Source organism: Lepidochelys olivacea (genome assembly GCF_965140295.1).
Source record: "Lepidochelys olivacea isolate rLepOli2 genome assembly, chromosome: 7".
Classification (NCBI taxonomy): Eukaryota; Metazoa; Chordata; order Testudines; family Cheloniidae; genus Lepidochelys; species Lepidochelys olivacea.
The window spans coordinates 121,702,169-121,719,602 of NC_140417.1; the positions used below are offsets into that span (position 1 = coordinate 121,702,169).

Sequence of the window (17,434 nt, forward strand, 5' to 3'; positions counted from 1 at the left end):
TGGCTAAGGGGCAACCAGCAAATACTTTTCCCCAGCAGATGAACAAGCTGGCTCACCACAAACCCCTCCCCTCTGTTAGGTAGATTTCACCTTTTTTTTTTTTAAATGTGATTTTCCTTACTGTACCCTTGACCACAGTATTTAAGTACTGATTGGATAAATCAGATCTGCATGAAATAAAAATCAGATCTGCATGACCTCCTCAGAGGATTCTGCTCTTCACCTGCCTCCCAGGAACTAGAAGGCACCAAGTTTTGTCCCATTGTGTCTCCCTGGCTCTTTCTATTCTATTTCAGCATAAGGCTAATGACATCATAGCTCTTAACCCTCTGTTCTTAACCACTCAGGGCCTCAACCTGCTCCCACTGAAATCAATAGCAAAACTCCCACAGACTTACAATGGGAGCGCAGCCTGGCTCTTGGTTTGCTAGTTGTCCCCACTCCTGACAAGAGTTCCAGAAAGTGTTGTTCCTGTTTGTAGCCTTTCAAGGCCTGGACTCATTCTATAAACCCTCCTCTCTTAACAAACCTGGCTCACAAGTTAAGCCATTGCTTGCTTTGAGCCTTCTCTTACATGGAAGGCAAAGGGGTAGTTTATGCCTTGTATTATTTCTCTAGTGCTGAGCGTCATGACCTGATCCCTGTTCCCAAACTTACTTCTTCTGCTCAGAATGCCCCTGACCTCCTTCAGCTCCTCAAAGCACTGGCTCAGTAAGGAGAAGCTCTCAGCGACGGGATCTTCTGAGCCGACCTCAGACAGCTTCAGACACAAGAGGATACGCTGCTTCTCCTCGTCCATGCTCGTCACATTGGCAACCACCGTCTGTCCCACCACAAAATGGTCTTTGGTGTCTGTCACAAACTTGTCACTCATGGCCTGTTTGGAAAAAGAGGTCAGCAGAGGTAGCTGCTTAGCAACCCTATTAAACTATAGCACCTTTCATGAGAGTGCTTTGGAGTATTTTTACAAACATCCATTAAGCTTCAACCTCTCTCTGATGTTGGCAGGTATTATCCCCATCTGAGAGATGGGGAACAGGCACAGAGAGGTTAAGTGACTGGCACAAGGTCACAGAGCAGATCAGTGCAGGCCTGGGAACAGAACTGAGGAGTCGCAATTCCCAATCTCCTCCATGAGGGGCGAGCTACCTCACTGTAGCAGTGCTGCGTTTTGCAATGCAGTCCCCGATATGCCAGCAGACAGGTGGTGGGAGAGATGTGGCGTGATTAGGAAAGAAGGCTCTTTTCAGCTCTTGTAGAATCCCCATTTGCTTTCATGCTCTTTCTTGCCCCTTCTCTCCCCACAAGCCCTCCCATATCATGGAGGCACCTAGAACTCTATAAATACAACCCTAGACTAAGTTTTTACTACTAGTGGGCTGGGCAGTGGGAGTGCAGGAGACCTGCAGTCTATCTGCCTTCCAGCCCTGCTTAGAGCCACATTTCTTGGGCCTGCAAACATGGTGCTTTAAGAGGGAAAGTCACACCCAGCTTACCGCTTTGGGGGCCAGTCCAGCTAGACCAAATGGGAACTCCACAAACACTCCATAGGACATAATGTTCCTCACGTAACCAGCCAGCTGCATCCCAGGTTGGATTTCAGAGAAGCTCCTCACCACTTGCTCCTCCTGTACAGCAGAGATCACTGCAGGCTTTCTGCACAGGGTCTGAACAACTAGTCAAGGAACAGGGCCTTCTAATCAGGGGAAGAGGAAACAAGCTCAGGAGCCTACTAAATCCCTTGGTATCACCAGAGGGTCTCACCAGAGCCATTGCAAGTTGTACAACACAGGATCTTAAAATCACATCATTCTGATTACCACCTTGCTTTCCCTCCATCGATAATTTTAGCAGCCAATATCTCATAAATTGTGACAGTTGGAGATTAATGCATTACACCATTTGGAAGCTGGAATTCCCTGATTACAATCCATACAATTAGTTGGTTTTCAGTGCTAGTTGTTTACTAAAGTCATGTCACAACTGACATTTATGCATGTAAGCTGGGGAGGCAAACAAGTCAGTAATCAGAATGTTGTGATTTTTAAAGCCTGATGCCTCACAATCTACTAGGGCTAGAAACATGTCTAATCTCTGATGGGATTCCCAGCAGCATACAAGATTCAATTCAAGGGTGGGTGGTTCGCAAGATACCAGCCCTTCAAACCAACCTTGGTTCCTGAGGATGGAACCAGCCCCACACCTTAAACCAGTGTAATTTCTCTTCCTTGTGTACAGTCTAGATTACAAATAGATTGTTCATTCATGAAGGCTCTGGCCATAAAACCCAAACCTCGATGGAAGAGTCAAAGGATACAATGTGTCCTCCCTTGTCACTTAGGCACATAACCCTGTGGAGGATGTCACCCTCTTGGAGCCAATGGTACAGGAGTTTACAGTTAACCACATGGTCAGACAGATGCATCATGGGAAGGTGGGCAGAAACATTGTCCGACAAGATGGAAACCTCCAGGCCATTATCTTTCTTCTTCAGGACCTTCACATCAACCATCTGAACAGAGAACAGGAGACATAACGGGAGACTGTAAACAGCTCTGAGGTCTCTCCAGCTATGCACAAGGAACTCTCTTGTTCCAATAGCGGGGAACCTCAGAAGCATCTGACATTTATTATAAAGCAATCTCAACAAATCACAGAAGTCAAAGTCTGGAAAATTCATTTGATCAGATGGGAGGAGGGGATGAGATCATTTAAACAAAACAGAACATCCCCGTGCTTGCAGTAGTAAAACTTGTATTTACATGTCGGCAGTGTCTTTCATTCCAAAGCATTCTGGAGCAAAATGTGGCAGCTGTTCGCACACTGCAGCATTACAGTTTGAGAAATGGACGTGACCACCACATTCAACAGGAATTACGTCAGGGAAGTCCTATGACCTGTGTTATAGAGGAGCTCAGACTAGATGATCACAGGGGTCCCCTACGACCTTATAATCTATGTACTGGGACTGCTGAAGTTAACACTCTTGGGTTAATATCATGGGGCTTTTTTGTCCTCCCTCTTCTAAAGCGCATCAGACCCTCCCTCGCATCCTAGCGGGATGCCAGCCTCACAATAGGAGATGCAATGATGCTAGTTCCTCATTTGCCTGCCGTCTGAAACAGACTTTCTGCATCTACTGGCCTCTTCTCACCTCTCTTTCCTCCCTGTCTTGCACCTCACCCTGTCTCTTTAAGTGCCTTGTGACTGACCATTTTAATGTATTCACATAAGTATTTTCTCTGACATACACTCCTGTATGAGTCATGATCCCGTTTACTTTACTCTAAAAACTTATTTGGGGATGACACTTGTACGAAAGATGCAATACAAAACCTAGTTATCATTGTCCCCATCTAGTGAGACCCATTAGACAGGTTTTAGAAGTAAAATAATTCAGAGTTGCATTGAATCCTTTCCTTAGTAACCAGGCAGAAGGGGGGAACAGGAGGAGGAGGGGGGTAGCATTTACAATCAATACCTGCCCAGTTTCGTAAGTTACTTCCCGATTCTTCTTTGGAATTTGTTCTCCTCCATCCTCAGAGACAGGTCTGCTCATCAACTTGAATGACAGCAGCAGCTTCTCCTGCTCAGGCTCACATTTTAAGACTATGACTTTGACAACCTATTGTAAAGAGATTAAAAAAAAAAAAAAGACTTAACAGTGAGTTTTCTGTAGATCCATCCCTCCACCCTTATATCCAGTGTACTGCAGTACAGTGCATAAAACAGCAAAATAAATACTCAGCAACTCTTCCCCTCGCACCCAAGGCTATCAGGGCATTCTACAAACATGAGTGAATTCAGATTCACAAAACTAGTGTGAGGCAAGTGTAATCCTCACTTCACAGGTGGGAAACTGAGGCACAGAGTCATTAAAATGACCTGCCCAAGACAGAGCTGGGAATAGAACCCAGGTCTCCCGACTCCCACCACCAGACCATCCTGCCCTTTTTGCAGTTGCTATAGATTCCAGCATTAAAAACAAACAAAAGGCGCCAGGAACACTCTGAGCAGGTCACACGCCTCATGGGGATGGCCCAAAGTACAGACTGGAATTAAAAGTGCTTGGACATTGGTAAAATTGCCAGGCACAGCATGGGTCGGATTTTTAAAATATAGACTTAAAAGACTGTTGTCCTGATCCTGAAAATAAAAGTTTTCATTCTTCTGAAAACAAGGGCCGCAGCATGGACCCCAACCCTGACAATCTGACAAGCCACCTACCCTGGGGCTAGGTTTCTTTGCCACCCAAGCTGTGCAGACCACATTACACAGCTCTGTGCCTGCTGCACTCTCAGAAGCAGGCAAGGCCTGGAAACGTACAAGAAGGCAGCTCTGCAAAGTTCTTGAGGGGAAGGCGTCTCTTACAGCCCAGCCCATTTAATTGTATACAGGAAAGAGGAATCAACTGCTTCACAGGAGCGTTTTCAGAATCCCAGATCCTTTTGATTCCTTCCTGTGTTGTCTGTGCCTGTTAAAGGATTTCCCAAGACAGGAAGAGTTTCCAGTAAAGGCCTCTGATTTGAGTCCTTTAAGCCTTAGGACACAGGTGAGTTTGTAGGCGTGGACATCCAGCTCCTAAGAGTTAAGGGGATGCAACAGGGCAGGGGACAGAAGACTGGGACTCTAACCTGGAGTGAGTGGTCTCGTCTCCCCTCAGGAGCCCCTTCCTCCCTGTTATCAGATTGTCCTTATGACTATGCAGTGGTGTGACAGTGTCACGCGACTGTCAAGGAATAGCCCCCTTCAGGGACCCAAAGCCAGTGGCAGTTAGGTGATTCTTTGGCTAGACTTTTCGATAGCCTGTCTAACCCTAGCACAGCAGAGGGCCCAACACCTCTTGCACTGCAAACCACAGCACCAGACAGATCTTATTTTCCATCTGCCTGCCTTGCCAATATCCCTTTACAACTCTCTAGGTGCATTGAATTTCCACCTGAAGCTCCCATCCACAACCAACCAGCCTGTGGCCTCTTATCTGTCAGTGCAATGTCACAAGTGCCTCTGTTGTGTTTATCAATGTGGGGGGGGATGTATTAGTTACCTGGCCTTTGTAGAAGACTTTCTCTGGGGAAGATATGGGCTCTGAGCTCAGCTCATTCTTGGGAACCAGACCTTTAACGTCATTGTAGAACTTCACAATGCAGCCAAACTCCCTCGCGCACACAATGAAGCCGTGAGCGATCAGGCCGGGCTTTGCAGCCTCGTAACTAGTGAGGACTGGAAATTTCGACATGACCAGAGTTTTCTTCAGAGTTAGGATCAGCTTCTTTTCTTCAGGATTGGATATTAACACCTAAGAGAGCGGGGGGAGAAGAGGTTAGAGTGACCGCAGAGATGCTTTTCAATCAGGGAAAAGGCACCAAATCCTTGATTCATATTCACTATGTACAAGAATCCCACATATGTCAACAAGTTTGCACTAGCTTCAGACATCCAGAAGCAACAGCGCTTTGAGATCCTCAGAGAAAAGGCAAACATTAATGCTGACAATGTCTCAGAAGCTAAACCTGCTAAAGCAGAAGGTGTCAAGTGACGTGGTGGCCAAGTTCATGGTGATTTTCCCTTGGATTGAATTCTCTCTATTCAAAGGCCATCAGGCTAGAAGAAGAGCAACACTGGCCCCCAAATGAGATGCAGGATAGCCTGTCAGTCTCAGTAAGTCTAGCAGAAAACCAGGAAGATGAATTAAATGTGTGCATGGAGGTGGGTGGGAGTAAAGCCCATAAAATCCAAGCTTCTCTTTAGAGAAGACAGAGTCTATTTCAGTATGTCACTGCCCGAGAGAGATGACACCATTACTTCTGAGAAGCAGTGCAGGGAAATGCAGGGGTTTCCTATTCAATATGCAGATTCCTACAAGGAATCATCCTAAGGATTTGAAATGGTCACAGCCTTTGAAGTCATTAAATATTGTTGAGGTTTTGGGAAGTTATGTGATTACATCTAGCACGTACGGTGCTTGGTTCATCCAAGGCTCTCAGAGCATTTTAACAAGAGAGAGCAAGTATCACTATATTCCTCTCTGTAAAATGGTGCTGACAAGTTAAGGCCTAAACATTTTCAAGTGTCCATTAATCGGGAGCACAACCTGAGCCCCTGACTTTCAGAGGTGCTGGGTATCTGTAGAGCCCATCACTTCATGTGGAGTGTGGGTGCTCAGTAGCTCTCAAAATCAGACCCCAGCTGTTTGTAGCTGGGCACCAAACACCCTAAGACCATCCAAAGGAGCAGATGCTTGAAAACATGGCTGTAATTTGGTCAGGCCACCCAGTGAGTCACATCACCCAACACTCAGTCCAGTGGGCAATAGGGAGGGGCAATTGAGAAAAGGCAGCAGCTTCTCTTTCTGAAATACCAGCAACTTCACGGCCCAGGACTCATTATAAACAAACAATAAGTGCATCAGAAAGCCACCCGCTCTCAGTGGAAATCAGATCAGTGTCTAAATGCTCAGGCATCGCTCTGGTGGAGGAGTACAACTTAAGACAGCCCAAGCCCTAGGCTGGTCCCTGGCAGGGGGATCTCACCCGGCACTTGACTTCGCCGCCCACGCTGTACTTCTTCTCGGGCTGTTTCAGGAGCACGTCCGCCAGGTGTAGGCGAGGCACCAGCCCCCTGATGTGATCCGTCACCTTCACCTGCATCCCCAAGGGTTTCAGAGCCAACACTTTGCCCTAGAGTCCGCAGAAGAGAGCAGGATCAGTAGTTTTCAGTGTGGGTTGGGGTGTACATGGGAAATGGCCTACCCACTACCCCCCCAAAAATAAACACACCCCGCCCCAAAAATCTATCTAACGTATTAACCACGTGCAGGGCAACAGCTTTACATAAGGGAAGCTACGCTGCATCTTGCACCCGTGTTGCCAGTGCTGTGCTCTCCATGGGCCACATGCTGGTTCTGCTGAAGTCAATGGTAAAATTCCCACTGACTTGAAACAGACCTGGATCTGACCCCATATATATATTATATCCAACATACGATAGGGAATACAAAGCTTTAGAAAGATCATTCTACGCTCACCAAGGCAACTCAAACACCTAGACTGAAATGTCACTCAGCCAGGTAACTACAGCCTGGAGAACTTGCAAGTTATTTTTGCTGGTGCTGTATTTACATTCTCCCTTTCCAGCACTGGTCTAAAACAAATAGGTGTGAACTGGCATTAACTAGGCAGGGAAAAGACACATCGCCTAAGGCGTGGCAGCAAGTACCAATACTCGACAATGCCAAACGTGCGACATTCTCTCAGGATCTTACCTCCACCACGTGCCCGGGACAGATGTCTTGGTATCTCAGAAACGGAGCAGCAATAATTCGACTAGGAAAAGATACAGCAAGGGTTGCGGCGTGAGTCATCTTTAACGTGAGGGAAAACCCAGAGGTGGTAAGGACAAGACAACCCCTCTCCTTCCCTCACCCCTGGGGTCTGCCAGAATCTGCCTGGCCCCTATTTATCACATCAATGCTCTGTCCCCCCGCAGCCCTGTGTCAGAGTCATGGTGACGTTCCCCTGTAAAGGTGGTCTGGGCCCAGCCACTGGACTAAGCTCTGTCCCAGTTTATGACACAAAGGATGGTGGCCAGAAGCCAAAACCGTGCATGCAGGGAACCCGCTGGCTCTCAGAGGGCAATACCTTTACTAGACAGGAAGGATGGCCCAGTGGTTAGAGTGCAAGCCTGAGACCTGCTCTGTCGCAGCCTTTCTGTGTGACCTTGGGCAAGTCACTTAGTCCTACTGGACCTCAGTTCCCATCTGTGCAATGGGGAGAACAGCCTGGCCCTGCTCCACGGCGATTGTTGGGAGGAGAAATGTGTTCAAGGTTGTGAGGTTTCAGATAATGGGCAACAGATGAGTGCCACAGACAGCTAATGAGTGGAAACCCCAGGGGGTGGGTTCCAGCCAAACAAAGCAGCACAATATTTTCCACTTGTTATCAGACCCTACTCTCCCCGCAGCTCCCACAAACAATTCTGGAATGGCACCAAGAACTTACTGTTTCAGAGACAACAGGGCCAGCTCATCCATAAGGCTGTAGTCAATGATTCGACATCTGTGCTTGCTTCCCGTCTTAAATGCCCCAGGTTTGAAGGATTTTTTGGTGTCTGAAAGATGCTTCAGCTACAAAAACAAAGGGCGATTTATCACCATTTGGAAATAGAGATAGTATTGACTTTGGAGAACGAGATCTAGACTGACTTGAAGAGGAGAACACAAACCAGTAAGACTCAGCAAGTTTCACATGGGTGTTTTTACTCAGGTGAGATGCAATGCTTACATCCTTCCGCAAGTATGAGTTGGGAGGACAGGGAGGAAGACGCAGACAAACCCATTATTTTGGGGAGCAGCTTGTACGATAGTTGCCATGCAGATGACGTCGTATTTTACTGTGTATACACACACTGAATGGCAACGTTCTGCTAGCATAATTTTTTGAAGACCATTAAGAGCACGAGGCTACCAGGCCAGGGCTTGACCTGAGCGCGAGGCCAGCCTGGTACTTTATGAAGGCTGGGCACATTGTACATTAACCTCATTTCTAAGGACCACCCTGAGCTCCTATGGCGTTCTGGTCACTGCAAAACCAGTGGCTTCCTGAAGGATTTCGACCTCAGTCCTGCAAGTGCAGGATGCTCAACCTCTCACAGGCCTGGGCCTTATAGAGGGAACTTCAGGCTCAAGTGCAACCAAGGCCAGTGAACCCATCACCAAGGCAGGGAAGGAACTAGTGTAGCCAGGAAGAGAGACTCAGATGAAGGATATGGGAGGGAGGGGTTTTTTGTGGGGCCAGTAAGGGAATAATACCAGCAGGAGGAGAGTGGAAGCCAAGGACAAAGGAAGAGCTGGTTAGAGCAGCAAGACAAGACTAGCCTTCCCCCAGAAAATTGGCCAATACCATGTACACCATTCCTGAGACAGGACTGACAAATGCCTTACACAGTAACAATACTGTATTGCACATTTTACTCCTCTGCTAATATAATCCAACATCCTTCCCCCATCACCCCTATGTGCTGGGCTAAAGGATTCAGTGATTCTTTCACAATAGCCCCCCTCTACCCAAACCACGATAGGTAGAGCCCTGCAGATCGGCAGAGATCCGTTTTACAACTGTGGATGTATTGTTTACCATCTTTGTGCCTCGTGGATTGGATACGGATCCAAATTTTTGTCTTTGCACAGGGATATAACAGTAAGATAGGGTGCTAGTGCGGGTGCAGATGTGGATACATATAAAGGTGGCATGCAGACCATGGGACAGACAAGCTAATTATCGTGGATGCGGATCCAAGTTTCTGTATCAGCGTAGGGCTCTGAAGATCTGGACACTAGATTGACTGGCCCAGTCAGCACATGCCTGAAACATACTCCTCTGTCCCTCAAAATACATAACACAAGTGTGACACAGTGGCTCCTTGGCAAAGGGTCCCCTCTTCTTTGCAAACAACTCTCATCTCAGACTTGACAAACTAACTACACGAAACATGTCTATGGATAAATGTCCGAGAAAAGAGAGAGATAAGAGTAACATGTAAGGTATCCACAGAAGGCTTGTAATTTTTCAAGACACTCAATTGTAGGATGTATATATGGGGAATATTTAAGGAATAATGTATTTATATTGAAAATCTACTTTATGGACTTAGAGTAGAAATTAGTCACCAGGGGATAATGTTTCCTGGTGATGCTTCATTGATGCAGGAGGGAATCGTCATCCTGCCCTAGTTAGCCAGTGATGCAAAGCAAGACTCAATTGTCCAGCCTTATTCCAACCCAAGATTTTCAATAGAAAAACATCCAAGACAACCGCAAACACTCAAAACCATGTGAAGGTAGAAAAAGGAGCATTACAACGAGATGGGGGGTTTGCTCTGTTTCGGGGAAAAAAAAAAACAAAAGACTGTTTCAGTATCACGGAAGAGGGGGAATGACTGTCAGCATCTGTTCACTAAGGTGACATCTTGGGAGCAGGGATGCTCTTGTGAAAGACTGGATCCTGGTTCTTGTGGAGCCAGCCAGATCAGCAACAGACTGAACTCCTAAGTCACTGATGTGCTTTTGAACATTTTACCCATTGTCTGTGGCACATAAAGGTTAATATTTATGACGAAAACCCCAGAAGATCCCAGGCTTCGCAGCAAGGATTAAGAGTTACATTCTTCCTTAACATTTGCTTTTGCTTTCAGTTTACTAATAAAAATTAAGTACCATCAGCCTTTAGCCATCAAGCCCACAACTCGACTCAAATGTCAGATTACTCCCCACACACCACATACCGCTTATCCCAACAGGTCAGCACAACTGATGGTTGTAAAATGCTGGAAACAGACGTTTATGATGGCAAAGCCCATTTTCACTGTACTATGTAGCATACGTTAACTCAAATCACGTTTCAGAAACACCGTTTAGGTCAAAAAGGATACTAAACATATACATTTTCTTACGTCACTAATAATAACGTAGATTATTAACATGGAATGAATTAATTTTACTTTATACACTTTATGAGTTTACCTCTCTCTCATCTTGGACAATGAATATAAGAACGGCCATACTGGGTCAGACCAAAAGTCCATCTAGCCCATCTAGCCTAGTCTTCCGACAGTGGCCAATGCCAGGTGCCCCAGAGGGAATGAACAGAACATGGAATCGTCAAGTGATCCATCCCATCGCCCATTCCCAGCTTCTGGCAAACAGAGGCAGACACCATCCTGGCTAATAGCCATTGATGGACTTATCCTGCATGAACTTATCTAATTCTTTTTTGAACCCTGTTATAGTCTTTGCCTTCACAGCATCCACTGGCAAGGAGTTCCACAGGTTGACTGTGCATTGTGTGAAAAAATGCTTCCTTTTGTTTGTTTTAAACCTGCTGCCTATTAATTTCATTTGGTGACCCCTAGTTTTTGTGTTATCAGAAGGAGTAAATAACACTTCCTTATTTACTGTCTCCACACCAGTCATGATTGTATAGACCTCAATGATATTCCCCCCTTAGTCTCTTTTCCAAGATGAAAAGTCCCAATCTTATTAATCTCTCCTCATATGGAAGCTGTTCCATATCCCTAATAATTTTGTTGCCCTTTTCTGAACCTTTTCCAATTCCAATATATCTTTTTTGAGATGGGGTGACCACAGCTGCATGCAATATTCAATATATGAGCATACTATGGATTTATAGAGAGACAATATGATACTTGCTGTCCTATTATCTATCCCTCTCTTAATGATTCCCAACATTCTGTTCACTTTTTTGACGGCCGCTGCACACTGAGTGGATGTTTTCAGAGAACTATCCACAAGGACTCCAAGATCTCTTTCTTGAGTGGTAACAGTTAATTTAGACCCCATCATTGTATATGTACAGTTGGGACTATGTTTTCCAATGTGCATTACTTTGCATTTATCAACATTGAATTTCATCTGCCATTTTGTTGCCCAGTCACCCAGTTTTGAGATATCCTTTTGTAGCTCTTTGCAGTCTGTCTGCGACTTACCTATCTTGAGCAATTTTTATCATCTGCAAATTTTGCCACCTCACCGTTTACCCCTTTTCCCAGATCATTTATGAACATATTGAATAGGACTGGGCCCAGTACAGATACCTGGGGGATCCCACTATTTACCTCCCTCCATTCCGAAAACTGACCATTTATTCCTACCCTTTGTTATGACTTTTAACCAGTTACCAATCCATGAGAGAACCTTCCCTCTTATCCCATAACAACTTACTTTGCTTAAGAGCCTTTGGTGAGGAACCTTGTCAAAGGCTTTCTGAAAATCTAAGTACCCTATATCCACTGAATCTCCCTTGTCCATATGCTTGTTGGTCCCCTCAAAGAATCCTAGTAGAATATAGAGCATACTCAGTTTCACTTCCTGGTTCTCATGCGCTAGCAACACAGTGCAATGTTTGGGTTGCAAATGCTGCAGGACAACTATTATTTACAACCGATTCCACTTACGTTTTAAAATCCCATTCCCTAGACATCTCTGGTTTGGTTGGCTATTTCATGCCAGTTTGCGGCAACCCCTCCCATATTATAATCTGGCTACGGGGCATTTATTACTTACACGTGCAAAAGCCAGAGTGCCGTCGTCCAGTTCAAAGATGGCACCAGTCTTTGTGTGGAAGCTCTTCACCACTGCCTCTTCCACCACCATGCCAATCCGACTGCTGGCGAGCTGGCCTAGCACGCTGCCAGGCTGAAGGAAGACCTGCCGCAGCGTGAGCCGGACTGCTTTGGAGGTGGGATGAACAGAGAAGATGCAGGCCTTCACCTGTTGCAGGGGAGAGAGGATGGCAGGATGGTAAGACAGCCTGGCAACCTGAAGAGCCGAGAGCCATTTTCAACCCTGTACTCTCACATCACACCTGCCTCCTGATCTCTTCAGGAGGCTTTGCAGAGGTACAACAAGGACAATGGAAAGTGCGGAGTTATCATTCAGCTCTAATGTTTTTATGGGCTGGGCATTTTTTCTTTAGTTATCTGATTAAATTGCGTAAGCTAGTTTGGTGAGGACAAGGGGAGTGGAGAGTGACTGCAGGCAATCAGCCCCCGCCACAAGCCATTCCCCATCCTCCATTAGACTCTCAGCTGCCAGAACTGTAAAGGGACACTAACCTAGGACTCTCCAGTGTCTACATTCAGAACTCAAAGACATAGCGGCTTCCCTGCTCCCTACCAGGGGTGTAGAAAGAAGGTCTGTGCCAACAAAATTGCTGACACCGACAATTCCACAGAAAAAAACCTTTACCAAAAAATGGTTAGAGAAGGAAAGGAGAAAGACATGCTAAGCAGCTTTCTGGTTCCTACAGCCGCTTCAGCATCCACTCACCATCTGACTTTGTGAATAACTCCCCACTTTCTTCGGATCCAGATGCATGAAGTCCACAATCCCAGTGAAGGAGGAGAGGAAACTCAGAGTGATGCCATATGGGGTCACCTAAACCAAGAAAGAGAAATTCTTCTGTAGGGCGGAAAATTAAATCACGAAATCAATTCCCTACCATTGCAGGGGCCACGGGCATTGGTGCACTCAGTCCCTCCTGTTTTCTGCCTGTGACACACAACAGTAGAGGGTGTCCCGAGGGCTGTTAACACCTTTGTCTAATTCTGGTTGTTTGCTTGGCCTGGAGGTGGCTGGGTGGTGTTGGTAATCTGCGATATACAGGAGGTCAGACTACAGGATCTGATGGTTCCCTCCTGACCTTAAACTCTATGACTCTAAATCTGTGTTAAAAGTTCTCATCCAGATCAAGATGCAGACAGCACTTTACTTCCTCCACTAATAGGCATCTTGTCAGTGCTTACTAACAAGTACGCCGAATAGGACAGGTTAATTGCTCAACAGTTGGCTTTTTGCCACTACTAGAAAAGAATACTTTTAATGTTTCTAACTGTACATTTGATCTCAAGTCCAGAGTCAACCTGTGCTGGTTTACAAGCAGGTGTTTTTCCCATCTTGCACTCCCAAATCCCATTTTCCATTTAAAAACAAACCAACCACTAAGATCCCAGCCCTTGTGGTTGCACAAAAAAAAAAAAAAAAAAATGAACCAAGTGTGAACAAATACAGTGAAATCTGCCTGAATCTGTAGGGAGCCTGAAACAAGAGTTCAACAGTGTCAGCTGCACCCATTCACGTGATGGGCTGTTAACTCTGAAGTCTAATGCTGAAACGTTCAGTGCCAGCTATTTCACCAATGATCAAAGGAGAAGGACCATCAAAGATCTGCATAATGTACTGAAAGTGGTGTCAAGTGGGTGGAGCTGGGGAGAGGGCCACCATTCAGGTTTTCCCCAGTTCAACTTCTGAATGAACTTATGGAAATGTTCATATGAAAAGGAGGAAAGTTTCTCCCGTTTCCATGCCCACAAGAAAAAGGTCCAGAGGCCAAGCAAGGAGAGTTGAAAGGTTAATGCTTTACCCATCCTGCCAGCAAGTTGCCACTTACATTTATACTTGGTGCAGAAGGCCAAAGAGCTAACCCCATCTTGCAGTTAACGTTTTCTGGAGGGCTTTTAAACACCTTAGTGTTGTTACAGAAAGAAAAGGGACTCAAAAATGGCACCCGGTTACTGCCCTTGTGCTGTTTGAGCCAGATCTGCTCATTCCCTGACACAATGGAAGATTTTACTCCTACAGAGGAGCTGTTCTTCCACAGAGCTACAAGACCAAGAGCAGGAGATGAGCAAACTGGATTTGACTCTGCCTAGCACTTCAGCACCACCACCAGCCAATCACAGATATCAGCATCTTTACGCCTGGTGACTGGGCACAGAGCAGAGCTCAATTTCTAAGATTGAGCTGGCGGTGCTGGCAGGCAGAAATAACTTATTTGGATTTGTAAACTCACTGAGTTCCAGCTCAGTTTTGCTGGGGCAGAATACATAGGAAAATGTCCATCACAGTCCCGATCATAACTCCACCTCAACCATCCTTCAGAAAAAGTGGAGTTTTACCTTCTGCACCTGGGCTTTCACCACCAGCCCTGGCAGTAAGTTACTGAGCGTCCAGTTCTGTTCTTCTGTTGCAATGGCCGCAGCAACCTCCGACTGACTAATGGACAGACGGACAATTCTTCCGTTGTTTTTCACTTCTTCAATGAGACAGTTCAGATACTGGCCTATTTTCAGCTCAGCCCCTACAAAGACAGGACACATACCAAAACCCCGCATCATCTTCCTGTCTGTCATATCCCCCTGCTTCACCTTCTGAAACCCTTCACTAGCTCCCCCTCTCCAGCCAAATTCAAGCCTCTTTTCGAGACCCTCCCTCCTGATCCACTCTCATCTCTTATCAGTGCCCCACACTGTTAAGATGCCCTTAATGCCAGTTTCAGCCATGCTTGCCCAGGCCCCCGTGTGCATGGAACAGCCTCCCTGAAAGGACCTATAAGGGCACTACCCTCTGCTCTTTCAAAATCTCTGCTCTCGATCCACTTCTGCTGCAACACCTATCAGAAAACCAGTCAACGTTTAAATGGCTGGCACTCAGGGAAACGCAATGCTTTATTTATGCAATTACAAAGCAGTTTTTTTTAAAATAGGAAGTATCTCTGTGGCTAAAGACTGAACGTATCCAATTTTCTCCCCATGCCTCACCCTCTGTATACTGCTCGTTTTCTTAGACTGTTAGCTCTTTGCAGTAAGGACCCTGCCTACTGTTGTGTTTGTAGTGCCTAGCACAACCAGGCCCTGGTCCCAACAGGCCTCTGGGCACTAAGGTAATATAGTTAAATGGGGATGAGAAGGACTTTTTCCATGCTCACCCGGAGAACACATGCCTCACAGGAGGCAGCAATGCAAGCTCCTCCTGCCTCCTGGCACCAGATCTAGGGTGCAGAGAACAATTCCCTTTTATCCGTGGCCTTTGCGGATGACAGGCCACAAATCTATTTCTTGTAGCCACCAGATGATACATACATCAGGAATCTGCCAGTCTGAGCCAGAAGAGAGCTATCTGACCAAAGCAGCAGAGAACGGTGCTCTCTGAGCTTTTCAGTTCTAGTGCGTTTAGGGACTTTTACCGATACACCTCTGGAGCACACGCCTTTAACCAGGAAACTGCCACTTTGGTTGGTTGCTTTCAGATGGGTGTGGATTTGGCGCCATGAGAAGGGGATCTCTAGACAATCCTGGAGACCAATCAAACCTCAGGACAGGCAAAGTGTCGGTGACAGCAGCACGCGCGTCTCCTGCGCCATCCTGCCAACGTGCCTCAACCAGGACCCAGAGCGAATACTTCTCAGGGTGGGGGAAATGAAAGGGGAGAGGTAGTGCCCATCTCCATTTGAACCTGGGCCTTTCTGCAACAGTGTCCAACACAGGGAATGACTAGTGCCAGTCAGGATGCAGGTGTTTACAAGGAGTTATACCAGCTGATCAGGAAATGAACTGACAGCCAACAGCTCATTGTTCAATGGCTGTGCACAACCGTACGCTGGCAGAGACGTCTGATCTCTCCTGACCTGAGCTAAGTTTGAGTCAGCTAGGTAGAGCTGAAAGTCTCCCGTCCCATCCCCGCTCCTCTGAGCCAGCCAGTTCTCCGTCTCCAGCTTTAGTTCCTGCTGGATGCCTTACCTTTGTTGGCTGATTTGATGTAACTCTGGGACTTCTGACGAGGCAGAAATGCTTTAGCACCACTGACTCCAATATCTATGAGGTAGCCGTGATCTTCCACACTAGATACCAAGCCAGATAGCAACTGTGGGGAGGGAAACATTACAATTCAACAATATAAAGGAACGGTTAGATCGACAAGGAGAACAATTCTGTCAGCAGACTGCTTGCACTCAGATTTCCTTCTCTCCTGGGGTCAGAGTGCTGGAATTCCTCCCACTGGTTTGGACATATTATACCCTGCCTCCTCTGGAAATGCGGTCTCAGCTGTCCTCTTGTCCAACTAAGGCATGTATCTATGGGATTTTTGGCTTCCTGAAGCTCTGGCAACATCAGGACATTGAAAAGTAACAGGCACCCACACTGCTGACACATGCCTGCCGCCTCAGTGAAGCTGGGTGCAAGAGAATAATTAACTAGGCTCACAACACCTCTGTGAGGCGGTGAGGTAAGTATTATCCCCATTCTACTGATGGAGAAGCTGAGGCAGCAGAAGTTAAATGACTTCCCAAGAGCCAACAAGCCAGTGGCAGAGAACAGATCCCATGAATCACAGCTCAGGCCTGTGTTCTACCCACTACACCACACTTCCTACCAAGATCAGTTACACCAGAAAAGGCACAGATCCTTGCTTGAATTGCATGCAGTGGCAAAACTGAATGCACACAAGGAGACACGAGGGCAAGGAGGAAGCGATCTCCAAAGTGCAGGGTGGCTGCGGTACACCCAGAACACCTACCATGCCGGATCTAAGAGCTGTAGTGTTCAGAGCCTTGTTGACATCTTTGGGGTTAATTGACAGCTTGACACTCTGGTGTCCATCCATGGTTTTCCCCACGCTGGTCACGGTGCATCTGATCAGCATTCCAGGGGGGTACAGGTCCGACAGCGAGTTCAAATCCTAAACAGCAAAACAGTTAAAGGAGATCACGAAAAATCATAAGATCATTATGCAGGAGACCAGAAACGGTCACTGAAGAGGTTTTTGAAATCCAAACCCAAGAGGAAAGCTCTATTCTCAGCAGCAGCTAAATGCCACAAAGACTGGGGCCCTGGGTACAGTGGGCTCGTGCCCCAGCCTGGAGTTTCAAGCCTGACTCGGGACACACACACAAGACATATGTAATGTTACAAGGCTGAGATCAAAGGATTCAACACAGCTGCCAGGCTCTGTCCAAGACCGGAACAGCAGGAGGTGCTACAGGTCAGGATTAAGATACATCGCCCACGCTGATTATGACCCCAGTCTCGGGTCTCCGATTAGCAAAGAGGTAAAAGGTGGGAAAAGAGCAAGGGGACTTTA

General features: G+C 46.6%; 1 protein-coding gene across 2 annotated transcripts in view; it reads right to left on the minus strand.

The window, feature by feature from the left end:
* PDCD11 (programmed cell death 11) overlaps positions 1-17,434 on the minus strand; it is a 44,330-nt gene that overhangs the window by 20,113 nt on the left and 6,783 nt on the right. For both annotated transcript variants that reach the window (XM_084635054.1, XM_084635053.1), the window contains exons 5-17: positions 16,871-17,032; positions 16,093-16,216; positions 14,473-14,654; positions 12,845-12,952; positions 12,080-12,286; positions 8,001-8,125; positions 7,265-7,325; positions 6,534-6,680; positions 5,048-5,299; positions 3,482-3,625; positions 2,318-2,512; positions 1,497-1,667; positions 658-877 (exon numbers count right to left, since the gene is read on the minus strand). In XM_084635054.1, the coding sequence (XP_084491180.1) occupies positions 658-877; positions 1,497-1,667; positions 2,318-2,512; positions 3,482-3,625; positions 5,048-5,299; positions 6,534-6,680; positions 7,265-7,325; positions 8,001-8,125; positions 12,080-12,286; positions 12,845-12,952; positions 14,473-14,654; positions 16,093-16,216; positions 16,871-17,032 (2,098 nt within the window). The remainder of the gene's footprint in view (positions 1-657; positions 878-1,496; positions 1,668-2,317; positions 2,513-3,481; positions 3,626-5,047; positions 5,300-6,533; positions 6,681-7,264; positions 7,326-8,000; positions 8,126-12,079; positions 12,287-12,844; positions 12,953-14,472; positions 14,655-16,092; positions 16,217-16,870; positions 17,033-17,434) is intronic.